Source organism: Alligator sinensis, unplaced genomic scaffold (assembly GCF_000455745.1).
Source record: "Alligator sinensis unplaced genomic scaffold, ASM45574v1 scaffold1003_1, whole genome shotgun sequence".
Taxonomy (NCBI): Eukaryota; Metazoa; Chordata; order Crocodylia; family Alligatoridae; genus Alligator; species Alligator sinensis.
In genome coordinates, this window is record NW_005842557.1 from 385964 (window position 1) to 397525 (window position 11562).

Consider the following 11562-nt stretch of genomic DNA (forward strand, 5'->3'; position numbering starts at 1 on the left):
ACAGTGCAATACCAGCAATTGCCATACCTATTTCAGATATCAGTATGGCAAAGACACAGCACAGCAGTTTGCCATTACCTGTGATGTCTTTAACCACTCCTTTCTCTCCAGCCATTTCTGGAGTCATAGATGTACGAACACTTGCCACTAAGTCTCCTACTATGTTGTGGAGAGCAGTAAAGTTCTCTAGGTTGAAAACGTGCAAATCGAGTGGTTCACTTGCTATTTCCTTTAATTCCCCTTCCACTGCATTCTGCACTCCAATTGCAAACATGTTTACATCAGCAGACTTAAGGACAGATGATGGCAGAGCCACATCATCTTGAGATCGTCCATCCGTTAACACTATAATAATCTGGGGGGTGCCATCACTTGCTCTGCTTCCAGCAGCTTTAGTGAGATGGTTCTGAATTAGGTATTCTAATCCTTTTCCAGTCTTGGTGCCTCCCCCCATATAAGGCATGTTCAAAATGTGGGACAAGACATCTTGGGTAGAGCGATACGTGTTTAACTGGAACTCTGTGTGTGGGTTTCCGCTGAACTGGACCAGAGCAAAATGGAAATCATTCTCTCCCACATCTAAAGATTTTACAACATCATATAGAAACTCTCGAACAAGTTGGAAATGTTCCTTTCCAATGCTCCAAGAGGAATCCACTAGAAATATTATATCAGCCGCAGCAACGATTTTGACATCTTTAAAAAAACAGATTTTCTACAGGTCAGCTGAATATTTCCGTGTTGCCCAAACACTTTTTTAAAGCATGGCCTATTTCACATCTTCAGTGTGAAACTCATATTTCTTTCATAATGCAGGACAGAACAGAAGGATCTCTGTAAACTGGACTGTGAATACCCCTACACAGGAACACAAGTAGATGAAAGGGTGCAAGAAGCCGTCCTCCTTTATAGCTGCACAGGGGCTTGTCCCAGACTGTACTTAGAGAACACAAAGGTGAGAAGGGACAGCATTTAGCAGGGGAGGAGCATGCACTGCACCATTTCATAGTGCGTAGCAGAAGTCATGTTCCTTCTGTCTTCAAAAGCTATTGCACTAGTCTGAGAGAATTTCTTCCATGTGCTTTCACTGAAGTTCTGTGCCTCTACTTCCCCTTACTGGCACCACAGCTCCATCCAGCAGAGCACTGAATCATGTGTGCAACTCCAAGCAGGCAAGTAGCCCTTCTGGGGTGGGACTCCTTATGAACCTTAAGTCAGTCATGCATTTGCTCCAGTGCTTTGCTGGATTTGAGTCTGAAAGTCACAATTACTGCTTAATGTTATTACAGGTTTAAAGTCCCACTAATACCCAAACCATATGACAATGGACTTTTAGGCCCAGGAAATCTTTCTGGCCAGTCAAAATGCAAGCTTAGATATTGAACACTGCTAATATATACAAATATTTCTTGCATGAGATTTACAGCAGTGATTCCCAAACCTTCTGGACTAGCAGACCACTGTTAACCCTCAGCATATCTCATGGACAACCATACACTCTTATCATCAAACTTTTAATTGACCAACAGGGGACAGGTCCTGGTCAACTTACCATGGTCTTGTGGACCACCACAGACTACAGTTTGGGAATCACTGGTTTAGTTAATATGGGCCAAATCCTGCAATATTTGTTCACACAAGGAGCCCTCTGGACTTTAGAGAGACCATTAGTGTAAACATGACCTAAGTAATTGCAAAAATTAAGGTGCCAGATTGAATTCTGTTCCCCAATAACTTTCACCTTATGCAGACCCCTAGTAAATTAGTTACAATACAAAATAAGCTATTATATCCTTTCAAAAAGCTAATGAACCTCTCTCTGCAACAATGCAGGGGAGTGGTCATCCATGTCAATGGCTGGAATTTGGTGGTTTTGCCGTTACAACATTCAATTTCCCTATCCAGGTTTTTCCATACATATAAGGGAGGCAGAATAGTTCTGCATGGATAATACATAGATAACACACTAAATGTTAACACTCTACTGGCAAAGTCATATTCTCATGCAAAACATCGTTATTTGCTATTTACGTGCCTACATAAGAAAACTTGAGTGTTTTCTAAGGGATGTACGTGAAATGATGTTTAGCCCAATGAGCTGGCAAAGAATAAGCTAGTAGTATGCTTGGGCTAATTCTCCATCAGCAATGCCGGCAAATCACAATGCATTTTCAACATGCACATTTAAAAACATTCTAGAAACATCTCATGAGAAAGCATCACATTTTTACAAATTCTCTAAAGACGCCAAGGACTTACCTTCTTGTTGCTGAGCCTCAACCATACAACAGCCAGAGAGTATGATAGAAATGATTGCCACTATGGGCAAATGTCGATGTTTCCTCATATTGATTTTTTTTTGTTTATTTTGTTTTTTTGTTTTTCAAAGCACCAATGTGTGACCTAAATAGAAACAGAGACATTGTCAGTGTAAATAGCATTCTCAGTTCAGCTCTAATAACGATTTCACAACACAGTTGTAGGGCTAGGCCTGGGCATGAGCCTGGGCCTGGGCATGAGCATATACAGCACATGGCACAATCCATTAGCAGACCTGCAAAACACTATGCATACAATAAACTGCAGTAGAAGTAATAGTGATGATGATGATAATAAGCACTTTCCTCAGTCAGTGATCTCTGCTTTGCAACTTTCCCCTCATGTCCATGGAAAACTCTACTAATGAACAAGAAAAGTATAGGGTCCCTAAGTAACACAGGACATAAGCCTATTATAGATTTTTCCGTAGAATTCCCGCAGGTTTTGATGAGAGGTCTGGAAATGAAAAGATGATAGGATGTACCTCATAACAGGCCAAATTCTCCTCTCACTACTCCATTTCTACCACTGTACTCTAGAAGTGTGGTTGCAGCATGTGTAGACAAAGTTATCAAAATTAGCTTTAATCTCCCTAGTTCAGGTACCAAAAGCAATGAAGCTGTAGTAGCATGGGCTTCAGAATAGGTTGAAAAATCCTGCTTGTGCCCAGGAGTCTAGGTACTTGCTTGATTGAAACCAAGATCATTAGGGATTTACTGCTACCAGTGCTCAAGCTAACTAAATCAATGTTAGGCAGGGTGTATTAGTTATGGATGAGTGGTTAAGGCACTGAGCTAGTAAATCAGTGAGTTCTCTCAGGCAAATCCAAATCCTGTTTACTAAGGACTCTATGGTGTACTCTTCTTCTTTCAAAAAGTAAAGGGCTGAAATTGCAAGGCTGACAGGTTGGATACTACTTTCTAGCTAGGAGAGCTGTTAACCACAACAACATTTGACATAGAGTATTTCATAGATTTCATAGACATTAGGGCTGGAAGGGACCTCGGAAGATCATCGAGTCCAGCCCCCCCGCCCAAAGGGCAGGAAGTCAGCTGGGGTCATAGGATCCCAGCAAGATAAGCATCCAGTTTCATCTTGAAGGTGTTCAATGAAGGCGCTTGAACCACCTCCGGTGGCAGGCTGTTCCAGACCTTGGGGGCTTGCACAGTAAAGAAGTTCTTCCTTATGTCCAGCCTGAAACGATCTTGAAGTAGTTTGTGACCATTCGACCTCGTCATCCCTTGGGGCGCTCTGGTGAACAAACGTTCCCCCAGATGCTGGTGGTCACCCCTGATAAACTTGTAGGTGGCCATCAGATCACCCCTGAGCCTGTGCTTTTTCAGGCTAAAGAGCCCCAGGGCTCTCAGCCTGTCATCGTAGGGTCTGCTTCCCTGACCTCTGATCATGCGTGTGGCTCTTCTCTGGACTCTCTCAAGCTTCTCCACATCCTTTTTGAATTGTGGAGCCCAAAACTGGACACAGTACTCCAGCTGCGGCCTCACTAAGGCCGAGTACAGGGGGAGAATGACGTCCCGGGATTTGCTTGAGAAGCATCTATGGATGCAAGCCAGCGTTTTGGTCGCTTTACTAGCCGCCGCATCGCATTGCAGGCTCATGTTCATCTTGTGGTCAATGATGACCCCCAAGTCTCTTTCTTCCATAGTGCTAGCCAACATAGCACTGCCGAGCCTATAAGGATGCTGCGGGGTTTTTTTCCCAAGGTGGAGAACCTTGCATTTATCGGCGTTGAACACCATCAGATTCTTATCCGCCCACTTGCTGAGCCTGTCCAGGTCAGCCTGGATAACCTGCCTGTCTTCTGGTGTGGATGCTTTGCCCCAAAGTTTGGTGTCATCGGAGAACTTGGCCAGTCCGCTTCTGACTCCAGTGTCCACAACATTAATTGTTGAACAGTATGGGTCCAAGGACAGAGCCTTGGGGGACCCCACTGGTCACAGGACACCACGATGAGTGACTTCCATCGATTACTACCCTCTGGGTCCGACCCCGGAGCCAATTTTCCAGCCAGCGGATCGTGGAGGACCCAAGGCGACAATTGGCCAGTTTCTCCAAGAGGCAATTATGGGACACCAGATCGAAGGCTTTTTTTTTTTTAGTTGAGGAATCCATCTCATTTGAAGTTTTTAAGTGAAGGTTAAAGCAGACATTTGTCTGGCATGGTTTAAACAGACATAGGGGGCTGAACTAAATGACCTCTTGAGGTCCCTTTCAATCCTGTTTTTCTGAGTGTCTCATTCTATAAATATATTGCAAGAATACCTCTGAAATGTCCTTGGACCAAATTAAGCACTAGTGTAAGAAAATGTAATTTTTCCTGATTCCAGGGGGAGAGCAGCTTGTTTATGCCAAAGCTGAATTTAGCTCATTGCCTTCAATAGATTTTCACTAGGGTAAAAGGGAAGAAAATCTGTCCCATAACAAGTCAAGTCCAGTCGTCAGTGGCTCCCTACCTCCCAATAATTTATACAACTTCAATTTGCTCTGTAGCCTCAGTTAAACAAAATAATATTTAGATGGTGTTCCTATCCTAATATTGTGGCCAACCAGGATGCATAAAAAACACTGTTTTTTTCATGGAAAAAAAATTAAAAATAGAAGTGGCTATTGATGGACATTAAAAATAAAATAGGTAAGGAAACTGAACACCTCTTCAAAAATAGGAAAAATGAATGTTTGCTAAATGGAAATTTGGAAAGGAAAATGTTTTCTAACTAACCAGTAAAAGATATTAGAAATAGAATGGAAAATAGACTTCTACATAGCTGCAGTTTGTTGAAAAATGATCAGGGCGAATTATATGGGGGGTGCTGATCTATCCCCAAGGGATACAGCTTTGTGGGAAGGAATGGCGTCCATTATCAGCAATAAGCTACTGCTCCCCGCCCCACATCACTGCTTCCACAATGAAGTCTAGTGCACTTCAAAGGCAGATCTGTGATTCTCCTGTCCTCCGCCTGCTTACTCCTATGCATCTAAACCAGTGGTTTTCAAACTTTTTTCATTTGCAGAAAATGTTTTGAATGGAGGTGCTGACCCCTTTTGAAATTTTGAATGGAGGTGTGGGCCCCTTTGAATTGTAAGTGTGGGTATTCACATACTTTTGATGGATCATAATCATCTTTCATGGACCCATTAGACGTAGTCTATGGATCCCTAGGAGTCCATGGACCAGAGGTTGAAAACCACTGATCTAGACACAAAGCCAAAGTCACCTACAAATGGGCATAAAGAAGATTCTTACATATCCTTGAAAACCTGTGCAGATGAACTGTTCTGCCCATTGTCTAGCTCTAAATGAAAATGAAAAGCCAGAGACACAGGTGCCTTAAGACAGCGCTCTTTCCTACCCAGGGCAGAGGGTTGGACTCAATGATTTACTGAGGTTCCTTCCAACCCTAAAAATGTATTAAATGTATGAAAAAATCTAAAATCTATGTCCTATCATTGGACAAAGCAGCATGAACTGAAAACAGTTACATAACATCTGTCAACTACAGCGGTTGTAATGCATTGGATCCACAGCTGATGCAAATCAATTGACTCCACTGAAGTCAGTAGAAGTATGCAGATTAATATCAACTGGAGAGTTGACTCATAATCTCACTGCTGATCTCTGTTTCCTACTTGGTGAAATGTTTCTATCACCAACACTAGATTGCAAGTCACTGATGGCAGGGATGGTCTCTTTATTCTGTGTTTCTACAGTGCTTGGCACCACTGGGACTTGTTCGGATCTTGTTCACGACTGAGGATTCTACGTGTTAATCACAATATGAATTAATTAGTTACAAATGAGTGTGTTGCATGACACGTGCATGCACACAAAGAATTATGTATAATTGAAAATCAATAGCAAGTCAAAAAGATCCAAAGAAAATTGTATTTTATCATGGCCAAATTCAGCCTAAGATTACTGAAATCTCAAGAGGAAACTGGCAGTGTGTGCATTGTTTTTATTAGTTAAAACTACTCCTTCAATAATGCATAGGGACTAACCAAAATTAGGGCTCCATTACATAGGCACTGTAAAAGGCAGAATAGTGGGCAGTCTTTGCCACAAATTGCTTGCAATTTAAATAGACTTTGTAAGGGAAGGGCACTGAAAAGAGAGATAGCAGTAAACTAGCAAATTAGTGTTAACTCCTTTTTTTTTTTTTTGGTCCTTGTATTTTAATAGAAGGACAAAAGGGAAAGTAGCTGGAGTGCAGCTGAAGTAAAGGCACTATGAAGAAGGAGATAGAAGAGGTTGGAACAAACAGCAAGTTAGCATAAGGAAATTAATCCCCATCCACAGCTGTACAGAATCGTGTGTTGGCCCCCCGCTGATTTAGAATTTATTTCTCCCCAAAATGAGATCAATCTTTCAAATGAGCCAGGAGAGATTCAAACATGCCAGGTATTAAATCAGGTCAACATCAGTAATTACATCCTTTTTCCTTTCTGCTATTCTTAGCCCTCACTAAGTTAACTGAGTTGGCAAGTGGTACAAAGGATTCCAGGACCATTAACGAAAAGAACAATGAGTTTGCTTCAATCCTTGCAAGTTACACAACTGACAAAAAACAGCTGTAAATAAATCTACATGTCCTGAACCTTTGAAAATTCAGGAAACTGAAGCATAATTGGAGAAGTTAACTCTACACAGAGAAATAATTTTACACACGGTCTTTTCATAGTGGGTTTAATCTGATCCGGTTCCTCAGTTTGTATAAATCATCACCACTCCATTGACTTCCGCAGGACAACAGTGATTGACATAAGCTAAGAATATGGCCCAACATATTTCAAGGAAATGCAAGAGATCCAGGAAACATACACTCAGTTTGTTATGAATTATTGAGAATCCAAAATGCACACATATTTTCCTACTTAGGAGAAAGAATCCACAATGTTTACTGTTCCAGATGGTATGCATGGCTGTATCCCTCGTCTCTCTTCTAGCTTTGCTTCTTTGCTCACAACATTAAAGTTATTTACTTTGCATGAAAGAAATCAAAGTAAATGCCTTAATTATTCACGAACATGGAAATGATTATATTGAGTGACTGCCATTAAAAAGTCAACAGGAGCCAATACTTAGCATGTAACAATTATTTTCTATTCTAATTATTAAGAAAGTTGGCAAATGTTGACTTAATAGAGACAACTATCATAGCTGAGAGTAATATTACCATCATTATAAAACTTAGAAAAGTATTATTTTAGCAAGTAAAAGCTCCTTCCTACTCCCATTAAAATCAATTTCAAAGCTTTTGTTCACTGCAGTGAAAGTGAAACCTAAGAACACATATAAATAACAATTATGATTGATTGTACCCTCCACTTCTATGAGCGAAAAGGACTATGCTCAGGGAGCCATCAATAAGGGAAAGTGGGCTACTTCCAAGTCACTGTCATTCCACCTAGTACTGTCACCAGGATGACGTAAGGGACACCGACACTGGCCACTGACTTAGAGGGGGCATTAGTATTGCCTCCTCCTCACTAGGAGTTGTTTCATGGCAGAAAGAGCCCTACAGAGCCCAATCATAGGGAACCAGGCAGGAGCAGCATCATGCCCAGCACTGTATCTGATTGGCAGGAAAAGGAGGTGGAATGATGCCCCTTCTCCTGGGAGGCTTTGCCGTGGGAGGGTCAGCCCTACTCATGGGGACAGGGAGGTGAATGAAGCACCGTGAGGGGCCCCTGGATCTGTTGTGTGTCCCTCCGGTAGCAGCCCAGCCTGCACTGTTAGAACAGCAACAGTAGCAGCTGGCACTCAAGTGAGGAGAGCCTAGGCAGGAATGACTCCTGTCCCCTCCCTATCCCCCACGCCCCTCCAGTGGTAAGTATAATTCCTTTCCCACCCCCATGGCCCTGGAAAAAGTTGGACACCGCTGATCCCAGCCTGCCTAAAAATACTTTCCAGAGAAGTTTCAATGGAGTTACCCCTCTGAAGCACTCTGGGTAGGGTAGCAGAAGAAGATAGCAAAAGAAAGCAGCTGATCTCAGCAGTACCATCTCCTCCTCTGTCCCCAGATTCCTACACAGAAATCCTGTAAGGAGTCCTTAGTGAGTAATGCACATGAGTAAAGAACACATTAAAGAACACATGCATGTGGCTTTTGCTGAATCTCTGGTAGAAGGCAGAAGGATGGTCTGGCTCAGCCCTTCCCCACGTATCTGTAAAGCCCAGAAGTCACAGATCCTGGCCATTCCATGTGTACACTCACCTTACTTTCAGTAGACAGATAAATGCTTAAACCCCACTGACAAGGTTCTTTGGGTAAATGTGAAATCTTTTATTAGACCAACTAAATAGTTGGGAAAATTGTTCTTTCCAAGCTTTCAGGCACAAACACATATGAAACATCTACCGTGAAACATACTCCAGGCATATTAAGAATCTGCCTGAAGAAGGGTGTGTGCGCCCAAAAGCTAGCAAAGAATAATTTTTCCAACTATTTAGATGGTCTAATAAAAAATATCTCATCTATCCAAAGTACCTTGTCTGCCTGTGTCCTTAGACCAACACGGCTACAACCAACAATTCCCTCAGATGCCTCATAATGTTGGGTTCCCTCTTGTAATTCTTCTCAAGAAAATGGACTGTGAAGAACTGAACTGTAGGAGTGGCTGCGTGGAGCAACACAAGGATGACCTGATCCTTTATTTCTAAATACATTGAACTTTGTTATCTTTCTTTTTTCCTTTCCATAAGTCATCACAACAGAGATTCATTCTCTGGGGACCCCCAATTGCTACCATAATACAAAGGATAAATAATAAGCACTCTGTGAACTCAAAATATGATGGAACCCTTGGGAATAATGAACAAAATCCTCAGCTTGAATATATCAATATAATGCTATTAGCTTCAATGGAACTGAGCCAATTTACATCGGCTGAGGATTTGGTCCAATATATTTTACATTCCATCAATTTGTCAAACATAAGACAGCAGTTCATACTGGAAAACCATATGACAAACATATGATAAGTATTAGATAATAACTTTGCATAACTAAAAACAGCCTTAGGCTATATGAGTTAGTTTGCCTTTCTCTGTAAGGCCTTTTTCACAGACTTATCCATTGTTTTCTTCTACATGCAGCTCCCTTGGAGATCCTTCTGTTTAATTATTTCAAATCTGCAAACAACAAAAGGTGAAAACTTGGCTCCCCTGAGTCAATAGCAAAGCCCCCATTCCCTGCTCCTGCAAACACTCGCATACGCATGCAAGCTTAGCTGTGGGGACAGGCTCATTCATTGCTTGCCATGAGATTATTCACCTGTGTACTATGACACAAAGATATATATCTGTGGCATGGGTCCTACTTTTGCACAAAATGAGAAGAATGATTCATGCTAATCTCCCTCTGCCTTGTTGGAAAAGTTCCTCTCTGTGAAAACTGGGTTCTACAAGCACTACAGGGATTCATGTTAGGTTGATTTATTAGCATTTGTTGCAACAGTAAAAATTAAGCTACTAACTGATTAGATATCTAAAATAAAATACACAGTCCAAATGAGAGGCCTCACAGTTATGTTGGCTTTATTCACATAAGTGTGACTAATGTGTGTAATCTGATTAGACTGGTAATATTTTTTTCTAAAAGGCATACACAGTAGTGTAACTAGGGGCGGGCAAGAAGGGCACCTGTCATGGGTGCTGACTTAGAAGTAGTGCCAGAATCGCCCCTCACCCTCTGCAGAGTCCATGCCTAGCACCATACCTATGCCAGAAACTCCAAACCACTCTCTGGCTGCTGCTGCTGCTGCTGCTGCTCCTTTTTAGAGCAACACCTAGGGTGGGAAGAGTACACAGCAGCAGCAGAAGCAGCAACCTAGCTGAGGACTATTTAGGAGTTCCTGGCACGGGCAACACTGCACCCTCATGCCTCTTCCCTCCACCCCCAACTCTTGGGACCATCCATGCCCCTGCTTTCAGAACCCACATCCCCCACCCTGCTCTCCTGTAGGGCTTGCCCCAGGCACCAACTCTACTTGTTATGCCACTGGGTATACATTTTATATTATTATTATTCTTCCATTTATTGACTACAGATGGTCTGCCTTTCATCTTTTAGTCAAACTCCTTAATCTAGAACATCTGGCCTGTAAGGAGATGGAAGAGCATATGCAGTGAATGAATGAATGTATGAAAATTAATCTTTTCTCAACTAATATGAAAGAACCAATCAGTGGTGACGCATAGGGGATACATGGGGTTGCATGTGCACCCCCTGAGAGCACCAGTGCACCCTCTGACCAGCCGCACTTGCCGCTTAGGCGATGGGCGGGGGGGTAGGCGGGAGCACCAGTGCCCCCCCCACAAGCACCGGCCAATCGCTGCAGCCACTCCCAGAAGCAGCTGCAGCCACTCTTGGAAGTGGCTGTGGGGGTCAGGGCAGTGAGATCGGCCGTGGGGGACCTCCCCACCCTGGTGAGCAGGACTAAGCCGGCACGAGTCGCCCATGGAACCAATGTAAACTATTTGTTTTTTAGAGTTTGATATTAAGAGTGCATAGGATTATACGAGCTTGTTTACAGGCTTTTACTGATGTAGTCTACTTTCAACTGATGTAGTCTAGGCTCAGGCTAGAAAAACTTGGATAGTATGCTATAAGATATGAAAAGATATCCAACATGTTTTTAAACTGTCTGAGTAGAGATCAAAATATGAAGTACTGATCATGATGTAGTGCCATGTATCTTGAGCCCCTTGCACTCTTTGTTGTGTTTGTCTTTACCATGCTCTTGTCTCATAGCAAAATGCTGTTTATCTTCATGACGTAGATCAGGGTGGCCAACCCATGACACATGTGCCATAAGTGGCATAGGCAGCCTCTGTTTGTGGCATGCAGCAGATTGGGGAAGGAGCAGGGACTGGAGCAACAGATTGGGCAGGGAGCCCAGGACAGGAAGCAGAAGGCAGAGCAGCAAAGTCAGGATGACAGTGGCACTTGGAGAGTGTGGGACTTAGGTTGTGGCACGTCTGCCAAAAATGTTTGGCCATCACTGGTATAAGTGGTGAATTGAATCAAGGTACAAAGAAATTAAGGGTGAGACATTTGAGGCTACCTAGGTAATTAGGGTGTGAAGTCCCATCTAAATTTTCTAGATGGCTTTGAAAATCTCAGTCACCTGACTAATAAGTCTGTTGGGGGCTTGTGGTAGTGCCAGGAATTGAGCCTAATTCTTCTAAAGCCCACTGCAGTGACATAAGCATGAAGCACTCTT

General features: G+C 42.6%; 1 protein-coding gene across 6 annotated transcripts in view; it reads right to left on the reverse strand.

The window, feature by feature from the left end:
- COL6A3 (collagen type VI alpha 3 chain) overlaps nt 1-11562 on the reverse strand; it is a 122112-nt gene that overhangs the window by 88765 nt on the left and 21785 nt on the right. For 4 of the 6 annotated variants that reach the window (XM_014523989.2, XM_006032252.2, XM_014523990.2 and 1 more), the window contains exons 2-3: nt 2260-2403; nt 79-696 (exon numbers count right to left, since the gene is read on the reverse strand). In XM_014523989.2, coding sequence (XP_014379475.1) covers nt 79-696; nt 2260-2347 — 706 coding nt within the window. In that variant the 5' untranslated portion in view covers nt 2348-2403. The remainder of the gene's footprint in view (nt 1-78; nt 697-2259; nt 2404-11562) is intronic. The other 2 variants (XM_014523991.2, XM_014523992.2) reach the window with 1 other exon arrangement.